The sequence below is a fragment of the Lithobates pipiens genome, unplaced genomic scaffold (assembly GCF_037356315.1).
Source record: "Lithobates pipiens isolate NorthernLeopardFrog02 unplaced genomic scaffold, aLitPip1_a1.2 Scaffold_13, whole genome shotgun sequence".
Lineage (NCBI taxonomy): Eukaryota > Metazoa > Chordata > Amphibia > Anura > Ranidae > Lithobates > Lithobates pipiens.
This window is the reverse complement of record NW_027507718.1, coordinates 330,727,078-330,749,293: the sequence shown is the minus strand read 5'-3', so window position 1 is coordinate 330,749,293 and position 22,216 is coordinate 330,727,078. Positions and strand designations below refer to the sequence as shown.

Genomic DNA, 22,216 nt, shown 5'->3' with positions numbered 1-22,216 from the left:
AGTCATTGAAGGGACGGGGTCAACCAGTGACCGCCATCTCCTATTATGTTCAACCCAATGAAGAGACTGAATTGAGCAATCTACTCATAAAACGGTATTGAATTAAAAATACACTGTTATTAGAGGAGTATAGGATTTAAAAGGGAACTCTACACAGTACTTGTCTGCATCTATACTAATGAACTAACAAAACTCCAGTGCAATTTCATACATGTGACAGTTAGAAACACATAGAAGAATATAGAAAAATCAGTAGTTGTGTATGTCCCTTTTCTTCTTACGTACATTACAACCTAGTAGAACTCAAGTCTACTCCAGTGACATAATATGGGCCTCCTCTATTTTGCTTTATGTAAGCTGTCAGCATGATGTCCTGAATCTGGTGGGAACAGACACAACATTTTTCATCTCATGAACTGCATATTAGCTGCTCCTCCATTGCAAGGAAGTGTCAGATGATTGTGTTTTATAATTTATACATATCGTCATTTTATAAAAAAAAGTATCCTTATGACCATAGTTTTCCTTTAAACATAATATGTACTATTAGATATTTTCATGCATCTTCTATTTTAGCATCGATGATCTGCAGTTGGAAGCTCCTTTGAGTGTGATATTAAGGGTAACAGTCTTCCTCTAATAAAAATAGTGCTCTTCCACCAGAGAAACCCCACTTCATTCCATTTTTTTTCCACAGCATAAGACCAACAGCATCTTTAGAATTGAAAGTCTCTCAGCAGTAACTGAAAAAGTACTGACTGATATATTAGGAAACGGATGCGTATTTCCCATACATCAATCTTACAGAAAACATCCTGAAGTTCCACAAAGGTATCTTTCCAAGGGCAGAAAACACAAATACTAAGAGGATTCATGTAACAGCAAGTGATGTTCTTAAGGTACATAGCTTTTGCCAGATATTTATTTGAGGTTGTATACCCAGCAATATTATGCTTGCCAAGAACATTTCTTACAAACACAGGAATGCTTTACAAAGTGTTTTGCTATTTCATTCCCAATTTCACCACTAAACTAGTCCATCACTTTGATGTCCCAGTCAGTACATTAACCGTACCAGGGGGTTGCTGCTGCTGCATGCAGCAAATATTACATTTATTACACTTTTTAAAAGATTTGATTTAACTTTATTCGTTTAGTCTGGATTCTGGCAATCATATTACGGCCAGGCACATGATTTGTTTTATATATGTATATCAAAGCAAACCACTATTGTCACTCACTGTTTCATTTTGCCAGCTTAGGGCATTTTCTAACTAGGTATTGCATGGCTTAAGATTTACTACACCAAAATTAATTTGCTGATCTAGGAAATCTACAGTATCTCACAAAAATGAGTACACCCCTCACATTTTTGTAGATATTTTATTATATATTTTCATGCGACAACACTGAAGAAATTACATTTTGCTACAATGTAAAGTAGTAAGTGTACAGCTTGTATAACAGTGTAAATTTGTTGTCCCCTCAAAATAACTCAACACACAGTCATTAACCACTTAAGGACGAGCCTCTTTCTGAGATGTGTTGTTTACAAGTTAAAAATTATTTTTATTGCTAGAAAATTACTTAGAACCCCCAAACATTATACATATTTTTCTTCTAACACCCTAGAGAATAAAATGGCGGTCATTGCAATACTTTCTGTCACACCGTATTTGCGCAGCGGTCTTACAAGCGCACTTTTTTTGGAAAAAATACACATTTTTGAATTAAAAAACAAGACAACAATAAAGTTAGCCCGATTTCTATTTTATATTGTGAAAGATAATGTTATGCAGAGTAAATTGATACCCAACATGCCACGCTGCAAAATCGTGAAATGGCGACAGACATTTACTCTTAAAAATTCCATAGGCGGCGTTTAAAAAATTCTACAGGTTGCATGTTTTAAGTTACAGAGGAGGTCTAGAGCTATAATTGTTGCTCTCCCTCTTCCAATCGTGGAAATACCTCACATATGTGGTTTTGAACACTGTTTTCCAATGCGTTCGCTTTTGCATGCAAGCTTGACAGGACAGGGCGCGTTTAAAAAAAAATATTTTTTTTTCTTATTTATTTTACCTTTTATTTTTATTTTTACACTGTTTAGAAAAATGTTTTATTCCTATTACTATTACATCCCATGTAATAGAAAAAAAGCATGACAGGACCTCTTAAATATGAAATCTGGGGTCAAAAAAACCTCAGATCTCCTATTTACACTAAAATGCAATAATAATAAAAAAAAATTGTCATTTAAAAAAAACAAAAAACAAAAAAAGGCCCTTTAAGAGCTATGGGCAGACGTGATGTTTTGACATTGCTTCCGCCCTGCAAAGTTATGGAGACGTCTCCATGCGCAGCAAGGATGAACATCCAATTGCCTCTGCTGCTGCCAATGGCTCCAGTAAGCACTTAAGGGCACCGGAGCATGGCGGGAGGAGCCCCTCTCCCGCTGCCGATAAAAGTGATCTTGCGTTGAATCTGCCACAGAGAAAACTCTTATCGGAAAGCGGACCGCCAGCCGAAAGAAGAGGATACCAGGGTTATGGCAGTTAGCTGCTGTCATAACAACGATATCCCTCTTCAAAGTAAGGACATATATCAGCGTGCGGTAGTCTAGAAGTGGTTAATGTCTAAACCGCTGGCAACAAATGTGAGTACACCCCTAAGTGAAAATGTCCAATTTGGGCTCAAAGTGTCAATATTTTATGTGGCCACCATTATTTTCCAGCACTGCCTTAACCCTCTTGGGCATGGAGTTCACCAGAGCTTCACTGGTTGCCACTGGAGTCCTCTTCCACTCCTCCATGACAACATGGTGGATGTTTGAGACCTTGCACTTCTCCACCTTCCATTTGAGGATACCCCACAGATGTTCAATAGGGTTTAGGTTTGGAGACATGCTTGGCCAGTCCATCACCTGTACCTTCAGCTTCTTTAGCAAAGCAGAGGTGTTCTTAGTGGTGTGTTTGGGGTCGTTATCATGTTAGAATACTGCCCTGCTGCCCAGTCTCTGAAGGGAAGGGATCATGCTCTGCTTCAATATGTCACAGTATATGTTGGCATACATGGTTCCCTCAATGAACTGTAGCTCCCCAGTGCCGGCAGCACTCATGCAGCCCCAGACCATGACACTCCCACCACCATGCTTGACTGTAGGCAAGACACACTTGTCTTTGTACTCCTCAGGTGGTTGCCACCATACATGCTTGACACCATCTAACCAAATAAGTTTATCTTGGTCTCATCAGACCACAGGACATGGGTCCAATAATCCATGTCCTTGGTCTGCTTGTCTTCAGCAAAGAGCTTTGTGAGCTTTTTTGTGCACCATATTTAGAAGAAGCTTCCTTCTGGGATGACAGCCATGCAGACCAATTTGGTGCAGTGTGTGGCGTATGGTCTGAACACTAACAGGCTGACTCTCTACCCCTTCAACCTCTGCAGCAATGCTGGCAGCACTCATACGTCTATTTCCCAAAGACAACCTCTGGATATGACGTTGAGCATGTGCACTCTTCTTCTTCTTTGGTCAACCATGGCAAGGCCTGTTCTGACTGGAACCTGTCCTGTAAAACCGATGTATTGTCTTGGCCACTGTGCTGCAGCTCAGTTTCAGGGTCTTAGCAATCTTCTTATAGCCTAGGCCATCTTTATGTAGAGCAACAATTATTTTTTTCAGATCCTTAGAGAGTTCTTTGCCATGAGGTGCCCTGTTGAACTTCCAGTGACCAGTATGAGAGTGAGAACGATAACACCAAATTTAACACACCTGCTCCCCATTCACACCTGAGACATTGTAACACTAACGAGTCACATGACACCGGGGAGGGGAAATGGCTAATTGGCCCAATTTGGACATTTTCACTTAGGAGCATACGCACTTTTGTTGCTTGCGGTTTAGACATTAATGGCTGTGTGTTGAGTTATTTTGAGGAAACAGCAAATTTACACTGTTATACAAGCTGTACACTCAATACTTATTATACATAATATTGTAGAAAATATTATATATATTATAATTTTATTATACAAATTGTAGAAAATTGTAATTGATTGAATCACATGAAAAGATATAATAAAATATTTACAAAAATGTACTTTTGTGAGATACTGTATGTTGACTAAAAGGTTTTACAATACAGACATTAGGCTTATTTTGCTAAGCTATAACAATTGTTATTTCTTATAACTGTTTTCAGCATTGTCGGGTGAAAATTACCATCTCATGGCAAAAAATTAAATAAAAAAAATGATTAAAAACAAACATACCTTATTGCTTGGATAAATCATCGTAAACATTGTCTTCCCCTACAAATGATTTAAAACCTCAATAACATACATCCCACCACCCCCCCAAACAAAAGGCCAGACTATGACCACAAGGGAGGCACAGTTCCATCAAATCCACCCCAACAATTCCAGCTGATAGCTTTGGAGTAGTATGAAAAGATGTTTTTGCAGTTTGGAATACTTTGACGACATCTATCCACTGTATTCCTATGTTAGAACTGATATTAAATGAATACTCTTACTCTAATAAATAGGCAGGTTGACCCAACACAGGCATTTGTCAATTGTTCTGCTGCTCCTTGATATGGTACCCCATAAAATATGGTTATTCTTCTTACTGAGGTAATTCTATTTACATAAAACCGGCTTGTGTAAAGGTTACAGAACATAACTGTTATTCAAGCCAGAGAACATCCTGTATTTGATCAGCCTCCTCCCCACCCTTCCCAAAAAGCAGACACACAAGGAAAAGAGTAATATTACAAATTACAGGTTTATTGCAAAGAATACTTGCATTACTATGATAATATAGTAAAATTACCTGTGAAAGCTAAAAATGCAATTACCTGAGATAATTATATATATAAAAAAAAGAAAAGAAAGTGATTTATGAAAACTTGTCCCTCCCACAGTGAATACAAATGAAATACTGTACACATGACATATTTTCATCTAAATAACTATTTTAATGTTACTTTATAGACAAAAAGCATAAAGTTGCTCACATGACCTTCTTGCAGCCAGTGTTTACAATAACAGAATGTTTAATAAATGAATATGTCTATATCTTCACACATACATATACACTCAAATATTCATAAATTACACACACAAACTCACTTTTATGGACAATATATTTAAATTAATAAAAATATTTTAAAACACAGGGATTTAGAGCAGAATTACAAAGTCCTTTTTTGTCTGTTTAATTTACATGGTTTAAAAATAAATGCCCGTTCAGAACGTATCCAAGCAGTCCGCAAAAACTATACAATGTAGCTGGTGAGATCCAGCAAATATGACGTCACGTCGATGATTTGGTCTAGAATACCTGCCCTGGCGACTCTGCGAATATTTCTGTCCACCTGCTCACACTGTGAGCCCAGGTATCCTTTTTTACATAAGCACTTGTTTGGTCTTACACAGACACCTCCATGCCGACATGCTGGTTCACATTTTGCTGTTGCAAACAAAGAAATACAAAGTCATTTATTGAAAGTTCTAGAAACATGAGTTCATTACAGTTGAGACAATTGTAATACTGATTATACACTTGCATCTTTTCTCTACACGCTCTGCCCCTTTCATGGCTTCCCTGGTACACAGAGCTCAAGTAGCCAATGGTTTGTTTAAATTGACACATTATCCTGATTTTCATAAAATGTAATGCTGGAAGGCAGGGCTGTGAGACAATCAACTCTGCAATCTATATTTATTATTCATGTTAGTTCTTTGTGTTAGACAGGATATTAAACCATTGATAACGTTCCAATGGGAAATACCATTTTTTTCTGCAGCAATGTTGTTTGAATATGGGAATTCCACTTTTGCAGCCAAGCTAGAATAATATCTAATTTATATCTATTACATGTCCCCATTCACAAAGCATAACATAAAAAAATATTAAAAAATTGCAGCTTACTTTACCCTTACTTTCCCTCAACTTGCCCTGAGAAACATCTAAAAGGTAAGACATATACACACACACACACACATAAATTTAGTTATGTTGTATAAATGGCAATACATAACAAATGTATAGTGGGCTTTTCTCAAATGTGCTTGCAAAAGTGGAAATACTCTTTAAAGCTGACTGTCGCCATAATGAACATTCTGTTGTCATCTGTAGATGACCGTACACCATTGTGTTGGGTGTAATGCAGGCCGCCAGCTGATAGATGATTTAGTTAAATTCACCTGCTCTCCTTGATTTTTGTTTTTAGTTGTATAGGCCCCTTTCAGACAGGCTGTCCTATCAGGTCAGTTTTTCAGGCAGACTTGAACAGACCCTCCAGTCTCTTCTAGGGAGCGGTGGATGTCAGCATCAGATTCAGTCATGTCCACCAAAAACAGACAGATGGTGGTCCTATTCCCCATCTGTCTGGTGAATGATATTGGAATGCATCGGATGGAAATGGACAAGTGGTCCGTTTCCATTCCATTGCCCCGTAGAGGAAAGCGAGACTGTGTCCGTGTTTGCTCTGCATAGTGGCGCAGACAATTCACAGGGATCAGCGGAAAGATCCCCCCGCTGAGAAAGCAGATCCCGCTTAGCGGAGGCACCCGTGTGAAAGGGGCCAGGGGGTGGACTAGAGTTGAACATGGAATCATATAAAGACAACTATCTACAGGAACATTATATAGTCACTAATAATAGTGGTGTGCCCTTTAACCTTCTTATACTTTTGTACAAGCAAAATAAACATTTCGGGTTACAGGAGTGCAATTCATTTTGCACTCCTGTGACCCGTTTTCAGCAGAGAGCGGTCTGAAGTCTGCTCTCTGCTGATGTCATTGAAATCAGTCCAGGCACCACGTAATCCCGACAATGGGAGTCTGGGTCTGCCAAGTACTGGGACTGATGCCCGTCTCAGCCTCTAAGCGAGCCCGAGACCGCCGCTCCCCACTACAGCTCAGCGCTCCAGTGAGCGCGTGCGGGGGGAAGAGCAGAGAGATGCTGATTGACAGTCAGCAGCTCTCTGCTCATGGAGCTGAGGGAACCGAGCTATTGGTGGTGTTTGAACGCTCGGTTCTCAGTGTAGAGATGCCGAGGTACAGATGCAGCAAGTATGATTGGAAAAAAAATAAACCCATACTTCTATTTTAAAGATTAATGTTGACTTGATTTGCACTGAATTAAGAACACCAGAATACAATAGCAAATTTGAACTTGAAAAATAGCTGTTCATCTAAGTCAGAAACATTGTGAGCCAATACCTTCCTGTGCACTCTTCCTCTGAACTGCTAACTCTGTGGACTTCAAAATACCTCCCTCTCTTGTTGTCCTAACACAGTATCATGTAGTTCTAAACCGTTTCCTGTCCTGGGGTGACAACGCTGCTCAGTGCAACTTGCACCGCAGAACAGGAAGTGTTTTAATGGCAGGATTAATTGACCAGGTGAAAAAAGACATAGAACGAATGCAGCCACCACATCTAAGAACTAGTAAGCTGCAATTCTATCATTATTATTATTATACAGGATTTATATAACGCCAACAGTTTGCGCAGTGCTTTACAACATAAGGGCAGACAGTACAGTTACAATACAATGCAATACAGGAGGAATCAGAGGGCCCTATCATTTTCTGGTTTTGAGTTTGGATACGCTTTAGTTACTTGTAGCTCAATTATATGATACAGAATATAATAGCATTATAAAAATATCCATTCTCACAAAATTTTTGCAAAATCTGATTATAAAAAGCTCTAACATTTTATTAATTAAACTAATCTGTTTAATTTTTTAGTCTTATTATTTAAACTAACTTCAACATACAGACAATGATACCTGTTGGTTTTGACTGTTAAGCTCAAAAAGTGTTATCTGGTTTATTGGTGATACGTTAAGATGCATACAAAGAGCTATGTAGGGCACTAGATGTGTTTCCTTCTGTCATAGGGAACACTGGTTTGCACTGTTGTAGGATGCTGATAGGGAGACGATTCAACCTTAATATACATGGACAGTTACATCTCCAACTTTTCATCTGATCTCGTATGATCCCAACTGTGAATTTGCTAGTTGAGAAAAAACATTCTCCTAGTAGAATGAACTGAATGTCTAACACCAAAAATACCTATGTTACTCAGTTTGGGATTTTCTCAAACGGACTGTTCATATAACACCATCTACTGTAAATACTTTCAAACTAGTAGTGCTCAGCCATTGCATGGAATTAGCTCATCAATACAAATGCAAGTGGGTTGTGGTGAATCTGTATGTTGCTCACTGGGATCCAACATAGTTATATCTTGGGCAACTTGAATAGATAGAAGAATTAAGCAAAACATTTATTTATAAATGAGTATTCTGGCCATTTTGCACATGGGTAAATACCAGGTTTATTCAAGTACAAAGTGCAGATAGGTTATCAACCAATAACATTTTCATCTATTAAAGTCAGATTGGCTAAATATTTCTGGAAGGCTGTTGGGTGTTCCTGTGCTCTAAAAGATCTTATTTAATATTCTAAAATATGTATCTCATTCACTTTTCAGTGGTCTGACAAAGCTGAACTTCTCATAAGAAGCTGCTCTAGATGTGTATGTTTTTACATGGAGTTTCAGAGGGCCAGCCTGTTTTTTTTTAACGTAATCATGGCATAAATCATTATTGTTTTCCGTAATACACTAAAACATAGACCACTAACATAACTCCAAACAAAGCATAATATCAGATTAGAAGAAATCTAGGTGCTGTAGAGTAAATCAACAGAAGAAAATTCCCATCATGGTACAGAGACAGCAGTATGGCTCATATGTCATATGGTATGCAAAATGTCATTACATAGAGACATTGGGCTTTTTCCAGCATTGATCCACCACAATAAAATTACAGCTACAAAAGTATCAAGGTTCCAAATTATATATATTCCGAGGCACCCGGAAACGCATACAACATTTACGTCACTTTGCTTGGTAATGTCACTAAATCCCTATAATCCTTTTCTCTCGAGTTACATGAATCTGGGTATAGTTCATAGTTTTTCTCTGTGGTGATGATGACAAATTAATGGAAAACACATAGTAAAAGCATGGTATTCATAATAGAAAGATTACTAACCCATCCGACAGAATTCTCCTTCCCATCCTTGATTGCAACAGCATTTTCCAGTGGGTGTACAATGGCCATTTTTACATTGACGGGAGCATTCTGATGACAGCAGTTGCGGTGGGAGCACAGGCCTCTTGCACTCTTCAGGCATTGCTGGCCTAAAAAATTCAGTGAAAACAAAAAATGATAAAAGTTAACATTCAGTAAGTACACCAGTTATTAATATGTACATTTTTTTTGTGGTAAATATTTTAAAGGGTTCCACAAAGTAAGACAACTGTATGAACAGGCACTGACGAAAGAAGGCAATTCATGACTCCCCAACTGCATGCTAGTTTCAGAGCAAAGAATACATTCAGCAGTGCAACTCCAGATAAAATTTGTTTTAGATCAGGGAATGGGTTTAATCTCTATCAGTTTTGGACTAGTGTCTCGTTGGGGTTTTTGCCTCATTTTCTGGGATTAGGAATGAGGGCTAATCTCCTAATTAAGGCCAAAGACTGCAAATAAACCCAACAGAGGACCTAACCATTTCTCCTGAATAGCAGTGCCCTTTCAGGTTTGTGAATCTGTCTAGGCACCTGTTTCTTATGTTTGTAAATATGCAGTAAAGGATCTAAGCTATTGTTGCATCTGGCTACTGGTCCCAGCAATTTGGAGTGAAATTTGGTAACACTGTCAACACTATGCTACTCCATTATGAAGAAGCAAGGCCCTAACTTTACCAAGATTAATATCTCCACACATGTGCAGAACAAGGAATGGTAAGTTATTATTTGGAAAGAATCACCCGCAGGGAGACCACAGGCAATACTTGTGACTATTTTTTCCCCTCTGCCTTTGATTTTCTTGGGCACAGCTTCCTGATTTAATTTGCTTTTTAAAGTAATTGTAACGTCTCTCTTTTTTTGTTATACTTACCTCCTCTGTGCAGTAGATTTGCACAGAGCAGCCAAAATCCTCTTCTTCTTGGGTCCCTCTTTGGCTCTCCTGGCCCCTCCCTGCCAGATCACCCCACAACAAGCAGCTTGCTATGGGGGCATCCGAGCCGAGCTGTGGCTCCATGTGTCCATTCAGACACAGAGCTGTTGTTCAGCCCCACTCCCCTATCTCCTGATTGGCTAACTGACTTTGATTGAAAGCCCAGAGAGTCAATGGCACCGCTGCTGTGTCTCAGCTTATCGGGAGGGATCCCCGACGGCCGAGGAACTCATGGACATCGCTGGACAGAGATGAGGCTCAGGTAAGGGGGTGCTGGGGCGGCTGCTGCACACAGAAGGCTTTTTTATCTTAATGCATAATGCATTAAGATAAAAAACCCTCTGCCTTTACAACTGCTTTAAGTACGTATTGACTGCTGTCTTTACATCTGACCTTGTTAGTATAGCAACTAACAAGGGAAGCAACCCACAATTAAGGTGACCTGCACCACCTATGTTATCATTCTGGCAATATAACAATATAAAAACAGCATACATATAATTAGGCAAATATGTGGAAAATGGAGAACGATTTTTTAAATAACCTTTTCATTTTGTACAAAGTTAACTATTAGTACAGCATATTTCAGTAGAAATATAAAGTTTGCCACAAGGACTGAAAATGTCCTTCTTCAGATTTCAGGCATAGCCAAACGCTCATTAGTACAACATCCTAGCAAGCAGAAAACCTCTATTTGCTCCCAGGTGCAAGCAATTAAAACACATAATAAATCCAGTGACAGTAAAGCACTGAAAAGTGCCAATAAATCGACACCATAAATGCTTGTGTACAAGTGTAGGCTGTGTTCTAGAATTGAGAAAGGTATATCACACAGTACACTTACCATACACATATGTGGAATAGGAGATGGGCCTCTACATTATATGGAAAATAGTGTGCTGAATTCTTTTTTTAATAAATATGTTACAAAACGACTGCAGAAGTACAGAAATTATTAATGCTAAAATGTTTTATCTGCGCTGTGTAAAAACTCACTACAACACTTGAATGTACGTAAACATTGCCACTTCATTAAAGCGAACCTTCAATTTTAAATGAAACTTTGCAGCAGTCCAACCAACAGGGGCGTAACTATAGGGGGTGCAGCAGTCGCGACCGCAACCGGGCCCTGTGATGCAGGGGGCCCATGCAGCCCCCTCTACATATGGCCGGCAGCAGCATAGGCAGCTAGGGGTACCTGTGCACCATGCACATGGGTGGCTGGAGGTGGAGGGTGACTAGCAGAGCTCCATGCTCGACTATTGCACTGGCTGCTCTTTAGTTGTGCATTCCCCGCATGACCTGTGTCCTCGGCCGGCTCCTCAGGGTACCCCTCTCCTGCTCCATGCATTGCCGCTCAGTCCGATGTCTGTTCTCCCCAGCCAGAGTCCCGCCCCCTCCCCTGGGGACAGGGACCCCTTCTCATGTGGGGACAGGGACCCCCACCTCCCCTGGGGACAGGGACCCCTTCTCAGGTGGGGACAGGGACCCCCACCTCCCCTGGGGACAGGGACCCCTTCTCACGTGGGGACAGGGACCCCCACCTCCCCTGGGGACAGTAACTTCATCTGCCCTGGAGAAAAGGACCTCATCTCTTCTGGAGACGGGAACCCCACCCTTTCTAGGGACAGTCCCCCAATGGGGCACCTAAAAAAAAAAAAAAACTAATAAAAAAAAAAAACTACTGATACCAGTGGTGGAACTACAGGGCTCACAAAGGTCATACCTGTGACCACGCCCTGGAGTTCCACCGCCGGACTCGGAGGGAAGGGCCCTGGCTGGGGTTCAGGGGGGCCCTTCATGGTTTCTTGCATCGGGGCCCTGAAGGTTCTAGTTACGCCACTGCCAACCAACCACCTTTTTTTTCCATAGTTGGACTGTTGATCGCCTCCATTTACCCCATTAATTCTCTTGCTGCAGCCTCCTGGAATACCAACATCACATATCCCAGGAGGCTGCAAGCTTACAAACTGTAGAGGAGGGTGAATCCGTAGCCACATCACCATCATGTCAGGTGCAAGAAACCAGAAGAGACAGCCAGCTCTTGATTAGAAATAAATAAATATAGTGGCTTGGGGCAGAATGTGCAGTGTGAGAAAAGAGGGCATCATGGTCCACTGGGCTGGTGAGCAAAAAAAAAAAAAAAACTCTCCAAAAGCAAACAACTATTGCGTTGCATATTTCAGCCTAACAATTCTTTGATGTTTTGGCTGCATTACCTTTCTTTTTTAGGCTTTCTTTCTTTTATTGTAATCTGGGGATTTAGCCAATAAGTCTGTTGTTTTTTAACAGAACAAGCCCTCTTGCAAATGTATCAGTTAGAGTGCTGGGACAAACTATGTGCCACTGACAGGGGTGCTTACAGTGATCAGTTTATATGTATTCATGTAAAACATTTAGCCTAAAATAATAAACTGTGAGCTGAAATTTGGCTTCAATCTGCTAGTTCATTTAACACTCCCATCCCCACAGACTGACAATGCTGCTGTCCAAAGGTACCTCTGTGCTCCTTCATCTAGAGTGTGAGGTGGGTTTCTGGCCCCACTTATGTGAATTGGATGCGGAATTCTACGCATCCAATTTGCATGACAGGAGCGTGTGAGTGACTCAATGGAAGAAAGTTCCTGTGCGTCTTTGGTTCAGTTTCAGGTCCGAATTCAGGCAAAAATTCGGACCTGAAACGGTGAACGGGGACACAACGGAAAGCAGCATCTCAAAATCACAAACCCTAATCTGTAAATCATTTTAAAAACACCCATTCATCCTAAGGTACTGTTTGGCTTGCGTTTATCTAGCAAGGTTACTTTGCGGTATAAGCAAGGAAGCTCCGACCTCTGCAGTGTATAAATGTGCTTTCTTTATCGTACATCACAGGATACAGAGCCAGTTATTAGAACAGTAACTACTTGGGTTATATGTCACCTATAGGTGAATGGACACTAGTAGATCAATCAAACAGGAAGTCCTCCCCTATATAACCCCTCCTACACAGGAAGCAAATCAGTTTTTTCACCAGTGTCTGTAAGGTGGTGGTCAATGATTTTATACGTGTGCTCTTGAAGCATACTTGGAGGTCTGGACAGTTCTATTAAGAATCATGGACTTCAATCGGATCCATTCGAAAAAGCTGGTCGCCAAAGATGGATGATACCCAAGCCTCATTGGAAGGAGAGAAGATTCCTTTAGGTTTGCCTGTAATACAGCCCTATGGAGCTGGACCCTGTGTAATGGAACCCTGTGCAGTGTTTGTTCTGACCAAGGTGCTTTCCTGCAGGGTGCTATACAGGTCCAGTGGAATGGACCCCAGAATAAGGGGGACCCAGTCTCTGAAGGTCTTTTATGACAAAGCCTGCTATGATGGGTGAAGATTGGACTCCTGTTAAGTTCAGAGTCCTGCAGCAGGAACGGTAAGTCTGTATTTTTGCAGTTTCTCTTTAAAAAAAATAAATAAAGAGATCCGACTGTCTGTTCTCTCGCCACTGGGAGCAGTGTGCCGTTTAATCATGCTATGTACTTCTTAGTCACGTGGGCTTGCTCAGTTTGGCCTATTTTTATATAGGCAGGAAGTGGAAGGGCGCCATGATACCATGTGGCAACAGGTTCAGCAGGGCCTCTGAAGACATTGCAGCAGCCCATGCATACTAACAAATTGTGAGTTCTTACTATGGGAGAACAGTGTGACAGAAAAATCATGATTATATGCTGCATATTTACTGCTTATCCAGGGGGGCTGTACAACTGTAAGTTGATACACCACTGGATGGTTAGAAGTTCACTTTAAAGTTTTGTTGACTGCTCAGTAGGCAGGTGCAACATAGTATACATGTTTGCAAACTTGTTTCTTAAATGCATGTTTAAATAAACACGTTTGGAAAAACATGAGCATTAGTGCATTTTAAGGAGTTGTATCTCCAGTGTACTGTGTGTTTGGTCTGCAGAAGCTTATTTTTTTTGCTGTTCTGAAACATGGCTGCACTGGATGCATATGTGCTTGGCTAAATCCTGCAGGACTAGTATGGGTCCAACTGCAGTTAAGCAGGTGCATGCTTGCAAACTAGCTAAAACGCATGGTTGCTTAAACGCGCAGTTGCTAAAGATACATGTTTTTACATATTCGCATAAATATACATGGTTATACATGTTTGCATAAAGATACACGATGCATGGTTGCAAAAAGAAACATGGTTCCAAAAAGATGCAGGTTTATTCATGTTTGCATAAATATACATTGTTATACATGTTTGGATAAAGATACTTGGTTGCACAAGGATGAATGTTTGTTTATGTTTGCATAAATATACATGATTGCATAAAGATGCATGTTTATACATGTTTGCAGAAATATACATGGTTATACATGATCACATAAAGATACACGATACATGATCGCACAAAAATACATGGTTGCAAAAAGACGCATGTTTATACTTGTTTGCCTAAATATACATGGTTATACATGTTCACATAAAGTTACATGATCACATAAAGATACATGGTTGCACAAAGATGCACGTTTATACATGTTTGCTTAAATATGCATGGTTATACATAATCGCATGAAGATACATGGTTGCATAAAGATATGTGGTTGCATAAAGATACATGGTTGCATAAAGATGCATGGTTGCATAAACAATCCCATTTATACATGTCTGCATAAATACGTGTTGCGAAAGTTGCATAAACACGTTTCATAAATGCATGCTTGCTTATTGCATAAATGCATGTTTTCATGGGCACGTATTCCATGAATGTGTGTTTACAGGGACGCATGCTTTCATATTTTTCCTAAATGCATAGTTGCATAAGCACATGCTTCCATAAATGCATGCTTCCATAGATGCATGTTGCTTAAAGAGGGAGTCCGCCGGGAGTCCGCATTTTCTTTTAAAAGCCAGCAGCTACAAATACTGCAGCTGCTGACTTTTAAAATAGTGACACTTACCTGTCCAGCGTGCCCGCGATGTCGGCACCCGAAGCCGATCTCTCGATCGTCTCTCGGGTGCTGCCGCCGCCATCTTGGGTATGGGAATCAGGAAGTGGAGCCTTTCGGCTTAATTTCCCGGTTCCCTACTGCGCATGCGTGAGTCGCGCTGCGCAATAAGGATGGACCCGCTGCCTCTGGGATCTGTGTGTTTCCCAGCAGGCAGCGGGGGACTTTCGGAAAGGGGCGTAATCTACGCCCCTTTCCGCAGAGAGCTATCCCGGAAGTGGGTGCAGATACCTGTACTGTACAGGTACCTGCACCTCCTCCCCCCTGAAAGGTGCCAATTGTGGCGCCGGAGGGGGGGGGGATTCCAATGAGCGGAAGGTCCACTTTAAGGTGGACCTCCGCTTTAAACACATGCCAGCATGTTTTAATTTGTACTGCATACGTATACGTTTATTTACATTAAACTACATACATAAGTGCTTATTTACATTACGCTGTATACAGATGTACTTGTTTTCCTGGGACTACATACATATGTGTTTATTTGCCTAGGACTACATACATATGTGCTTATTTGCCTAGGACTACATAAATAAGTGCTTATTTGCCTGGGACTACATGCATATGTGCTTGTTTGCCTGGGGGTACATGCATGTGTGCTTATTGGCCTTGTACTGCATACATAAATGCATGAATGGCATGAATACTTGTATACCTGCATATTTGCATTTTTAGGCACTTGCTTACCTGGGTACTTGCAGACCTAAGGGGTTGCATAGAGGTAAACCAACATTGTTTTAGGCCTGCATCCTTGGAAGACTGTATATTAGGTTGGCTAACATAGTTGCTGCGTTATTTACCTGTTATACCAGTTAAATTGCTCCAGAAAAGAGAGGAGATCTGGCAGTGCCCACATCTCCCGATGGACAGTGGTGTCGGGTGCATCTGAGCCACTGTGTTGTTTGGCATTGCAGTGTTTCCTGACGCATTCATTTTTCTTCAGACTGCGGCCACATCACCTTGATCATGCCTGATCTCGGTCGAAGCCTAAGCAGGATCAAGTCTGGTTAGTATATAGATGGCAGACTTACCAGATGCTGTAAGCTTTCCCCCCTGGGTGAGGGAGGCATCTGAGGTGGCTGTATTTTGGGAGTATCTCAGGCCAGAAGATCTTAGGGCAGTCTCTGAGGTGGTTTGCTCCAACTTTAGCCAGCAGAAACCTGGTAGGTTAGGTGTACCTCTTGGGACTGTCTAGGTCTGCTAGAGAGTCGTGAGTCTTTTGCCTTGCATTTGCTCTTGGAGCAGAAGTGATGGGCTCATTATTAAGAGACAATTAAATGGTAGCAGTTCCAAAACCAAATAGGGACATGAGGTCTATCTTGAGATCTCAAGCCGCTTAACATCCTTCTGTTTTCAGGCTAAATCTGTTCAGTGATGACCTCTCTGCAAGAGGGAGATTTTGGGGTCCATAATCATCTGTAAACGTACATCTTCATGTGGTGGTTTGTTTCCAGGCTCAAAGATTTCTGTAATTGCAGTGGAAAGCCGTTTTTTTTGTGAATCTTTCCTTTGGGTTGGCCACAGCTCCGGAGGGTTCACAAAGCATCTAGCCCCAGTGCTGGGCTTGCTGAAAACACCTCAATACTCATTACCTCAATAATCTTTGTACGGGAAGCAGTTGATTCCCAGGGTTCTTTTGCTATATTTCTACAGGCGGAAGCTGTGTTTAGGTCAAAGCATGTTCCCTGCATACAGCCCTACTCCAGGTCTTGGTAGAGGTTCTATCTCTCAGTCTGGAACTTGAAGATCCAGGCATTGGATTGCTGTAAGGCTCTGTTTCTGGGGTGTTGCAGAGCAAAAATTGGTTGATGTTCTTCCTTTTCAGGAATTCAGAAAATAATAACCACTGATGCCAGTCTCTCTAGGTTGATTTGAGGCTGGCTACTGTTCAGTGGGCTTGGTATCCACAGGAGAGAATACTGTCCATCAATAGCTTGGAATTTTTGGCCGGTACGCCTTGCTCTGGATTATGGGGCAAACCAGTTGTAGGTTCATTCTGCAAAACAGGCATATATATCAACCACCAGGGCGGCACCAGAGGTCAGGGAGGTGAACCATATTCTGTCTGGGTCAGTACAATTGCTGTCTCTATTGCCAATACATATTCCAGGGATAGAATAGTGGCAGGGGGAACTCTGTAGGGGAATCTACTAGATTCCAAGTTCTACAACAGTTTGGGACAGGTTTGTCCGGGACAAGAGTCCCATTTCCAATAGAGGTAGATGTAGTGGTAACACCTTAAGGTCCGGTTCTCCCTTATTTAACATTTATTTCCCTGTTTCGGATTCTGCCACATCTTTTTTGCAAAGAATCTGTGAGGTGGTAACACCGATATTAGTGTTGGTCGAATTAGCACAGGAAGGCTTGGTACACTGACATTAGCGAGCCTTGCGGGGGTTGCTCCTTGGACACTCCCAGTCCAGCAGGACCTGATGGTCTTGAGTCTTGTATCTCAGTACTGTTGAGCCCCTGGAAGCCAGCTTCGGGGAACTTCATTTACAGGACTAGAAAATATTTTTTTGCCTGGGGTGAAGCCAGGAAGTGGTACCTGCAGAAATATGCGAGTGGGAGATTCTCTTATTCTTTCTCCAATCGGTAGAGGAAAGGAGTTGGCCTTAAGTACTGTTAAGGGTCAGAGTTCATCCCTATCCATTTTTTTCTGGGGCTGTTGTTTCTCAATCCTTGGTTCATACCTCATACAGCATGTAACTTGGACAGTTTCTCCTGTCAGGCCATTCTTGTGTCCTTGGGACTTGAATTTGATCTTGACTGTGCTTTCAGAGGCCACTTTTTGAACCAATTGGGGAATTCTGTTGATCCTTTTATCTCGGTGGCTTCCTTGGTTGCTATCACGTCACTTAGTGGAGTGTCAGAGTTGGTGGCTCTTTCATGCAAGGAGCCGTTTTTGGTCTAGCATCATAAGGTGATGTTTGCGTCCTCATCCATTTTTATTGCCTAAAGTGGTTTCTAGTTTTCACTTCAGGACAGTGTCTTGCCTTTTATTTTTCTCCTAATCCACAGTCGGCAGGAGAAAGATCGCTATAGGTAGTTCAAACACTCAGGGTCTACATGAGTTGTCAGCACAAGTCAGGAATCCTGGTTTGTGCTGCTAGAAGAGTCCAGGAAGGGCAGGCGGCATCCAGGTCGAATATTTACCAGTGGATCTGCCAGTTTATCAATGATGCCCATGTCAGTGGCCCAGGTGTACAGGACCACTATTTGGTCTTTGGTTTATACATCTACAGGATTTTTACCAGGTCAATGTCAATAACGTAGAATATACTGCCTTTGGCATCAGCGTATTACAAATAGCAGAGTAGGTCCTTCTCTGGTGGCAGTTTCTATGATGGTATCTCCCTCCCCTTAAGGATATTGGTTTGTGTAACCAGTTCTGTGTCCTGTGATGTACGATAAAGAAAATATGATTTTTTCTACAGCTTACCTGTAAAATCCTTTTCTTGGAGTACATCACAGGACACATAGGCCCCACCCGTCTTCCTGTCTAGGAGGGGTTATATAGGGGAGGACTTCTTGTTTGATTGATCTACCAGTGTCCATTCACCTATAGGTGGCGTATAACCCAAGTAGTTATTATTATAATAACTGGCTCTGCGTCCTGTGATGTACTCCAAAAAAAGGATTTTATAGGTAAGCTGTAGAAAAAAAATCCTATTTTTACTATACATAAATGCTGTACATACAAAACTATTACAATATTAGGAATACAAATCAAAACTGACAGCAGAAACTATGGTCTGTAACAGTAACATATGCTTAAAAGTTACTTAATGCCGGTGACTGTGTGTTCATGATCTCGTTTGACAATGAGGACTTATCATGCCTTAAACACCAAGGACAGTCTGTAACCAGCCAGAAAATACCTAAAGACGTTTTTCACGAACATACAGTAACTGGAGTTAACTTTTAAGTGTATTTCTGCTGTTACAGACCATGGTTTCTGCTTATTTGCTAGGCATCTTGCTTGATATATCTGTCAGTCTTGATTTCTATTCCCTATATTGTAATAGTTTTGTAATGTACTGCATTTTTGTATAGTAAAAGCACATTTATACACTGCAGCAGTCTGAACTTCCTTGCTTATACCGCAAAGTAACCAACCGTATTCGATAAACGCAAGCAAATTAGATATACGCAATAGCTTTCTATTGCAAAATAGGATATAGATGCTAAAGTGCTCTGAGTACTGGTGAAATAATATTCATCAATGCCTAAGATGATCCAGAGCTTCTGACAAAGTGGTGCTGCCACAAAATGCAAGAAGCATTCAGCCAAGACACACTACTCTTTACAAATTGGGTAACATATTATCTTTTCCTCTCAGTTACAACATTCACTCTTTCTTGGTTGTTTGGTTGCATTACTCTCTTCTTTTACTCTCAGCAGCTGTGGTTCATTAATTTATACATTATTTTTATGTATTCTATGATATAATTCACATATCAGCTCTATAATATAGAGATAGATAATTTATAGAGATTAATGGGTGTTTGTTTTAAATGTGTTTATGGGTTAGTTTTTTTGTAATTTTTCAGCAGTGTAGCAGTTTTTAGGGTATTGTCCCTACCTTTTTTGATAGGTAAGGGATAGAACCCCTGTCAGGTACTTGTGGCTATTTTGTACATTCTAGGGAAGTAATGAGAAAACCTCTTCATACTGCAAAGATTTTGTCTCAGTTCCTCTTTTGTCACAAAAGATACCATGAATTGAGTGAAAATGGGGACAGAGACAGTTTTTATAAAACCTGATAGTTTACAAAGTTTTGGGCTGGCGTTCCACCTTATCTGCAGTGCCTCCTAGTTGTAAAGTATTTATTTCAAAAACTACTAAAATCAAAACCTACATAGTCTGCAACTTTGCATTTTTACTATACATAAATGCAATGTACATTTATAAGTAGGTCTGCTTAGATTATGTTAATCGTTTATTTCAAACCATTTCACTAAATAACATTGCTTGCTTAATTGGATATAGTGAATGTTTAAAGATTTAGTTTTGTACTACTAAGTATTAGCTTGTAGTTAATATTACTTATGTGTGGCACAACATTACTGTGTCAAAGTATTTACAGTGGGCATTACATTCTTTAATTACTCTGTATACATCTCTATCCAGAGTATGAAGCTGTACATATATTTTTGGTTTAACAAAATGTCTTCTAGAAGGAGTAAAGAGGCCTAAAGAAAACATTTCTATAACCTGAAAGCTAAATCTGCCAAAATAAACACACTGTTATAGAACGAGCATATTGAAGTTGAAGCTTACTTTATAAGTGAGCGTGTTTTATAGCTATTTCAATATATATGTTGCCTTGCATGCATTCACATATTTTAATAGGGCCTATAAATAATTGCACCTGTGATCCAGATCAGTTAGAAATTAAATATATAGCAATAGATTTTCCATAAACATGACTCCTTTAATACCTTTACAATTACCAGATTTTGTATTTGTTAAGAAAATTGTATCACATCATAAAACTCCTAAAGTAACAACCAATACACCATCAAGTAGAATGTTTCTATGCCTAATACAAATTTACTAGTGTATATGTTTTGACCATAATATCTTATTCTGTGCATATCAGAAAGCATATGAAAGTGGACCTGTTATTCACCTAAAAGCTCATGCTAGAGGTGCTTTCCACTTAATGGTAAGCCTGAAATATTTATTCCAGCCATATTTGGCAACAATATGGATGGATTGCCATGTAATCTCCTTGTAACCTCCAGTATGACTTGAATACTTTTGTTGTTTCTAAAAAATAATTAATTCTGTTAATGTTGCCGTGACATTGTGATTTTAATTGAGAATTCCAATGAAAATTCTACTGTATCAGCAACCATGATCTGCTATCCCACTTCTGAATACAGGAAGAAGCATCCTCTCTCTGAGTGACTGAGCAACCAATCAATAGACCTGAAGACTAATGTAGGGGGGGGGGGGGCTGCCTAAGAGAGAACCAATCACAGACAGGCTTGTATTTTAATTGTTAAGTTAATAAGTGTTGACAGACTCAATTATGAAGATTGGATTTTACTCATATCTTTTATTATCCTATTTAGCTTTGTGCATTTTGTATGAGTTCAGTATCATGACAAAAGAGTCAGGCTCAGGCAAAGACATAATCCTCCGGTATCTCATAAACCTGCACAAGTAAAATAATTAAGACTGATAATTTTGATTATCAGGAAGAGAAAAAGAAGGAAAGAGGGGGTTAACAGCCATTCCACTGACCCAAAATGCTGGAGAGTAACTAATTAACACTGCCCCTGGTTATCAATGTCCGCATGTGTGTGTATTGTGTTAGTGTGGGGTGAGGGCACTGTTATGGTAGGGGTGAACAATGCCACTGACAACTTTGGGCAGGGGGGTTAAATAACCCTGCCACTGAACACTAATGCATTTTTTGTTAAATAACGCCTTAAATTAAGGCGGTTAAAATAGCACTGACACTGACCACCCATGTAGAGCTTTTTACTGTGGTCACTGACAACGATGCTGGGTGCTTTATTGTAATCCTATGCATCAATGATGGGGGTTATTATTGCAATACCAAGCACAAATTTTGTTGGTAAACATGGAGTGACTGACACATGAGAGGGTTATTATTGTAGTCACTGACACCAGTGTTGGGAGTCACTATTACTGCCACTGATAGAAATGATGTGGCCTATTTTACTCCCACGTTCTCTTTATTATGTAATATGGGCAATGAGGTACTCTACAATTTTCAAGTTTGCCACCACCATTTTAACCCTTTTCACTCTATCCCAAGCATGAAAAAGCTTTAGGTAGACTTCAACTTTAATCAACCACCTTTAGAGCTATAATCAGGTTCGTAGAAACTCTCCTTACTCACAAAAAGTGAGGATGCACTAAGACAAAGAGAGATAGAATTTTATTTATTTTTTAAGCCTATGCCTAGGTACAATGTCTGTTCTGTTTATATATACTAAAAAACAGTAGAAAAGCTGCCCCAACAAATCAAATTCCAAAAATCTAATTGCAGAAACTTATTTTATCATAATGCACTGTTACCTATGTAACTGATTTTGTGATGTGGCTTATGGGAGGAAACCAGAAGAGGAGGTAGAGCTAATCAGCTGGGACGGATGTTTATATCATTGTACTTGCTATGAGTTTAGCCCA

At 40.3% G+C, this 22,216-nt stretch overlaps 1 protein-coding gene across 1 annotated transcript in view; it reads right to left on the bottom strand.

The window, feature by feature from the left end:
- Positions 1 to 4,770: 4,770 nt before the first annotated feature.
- Positions 4,771 to 22,216, bottom strand: part of HHIP (hedgehog interacting protein) — a 150,233-nt gene continuing 132,787 nt past the window's right edge. The window contains exons 12-13 of the mRNA XM_077476973.1: positions 9,082 to 9,230; positions 4,771 to 5,476 (exon numbers count right to left, since the gene is read on the bottom strand). Of these exons, the coding sequence (XP_077333099.1) occupies positions 5,283 to 5,476; positions 9,082 to 9,230 (343 nt within the window). The 3' untranslated portion in view covers positions 4,771 to 5,282. The remainder of the gene's footprint in view (positions 5,477 to 9,081; positions 9,231 to 22,216) is intronic.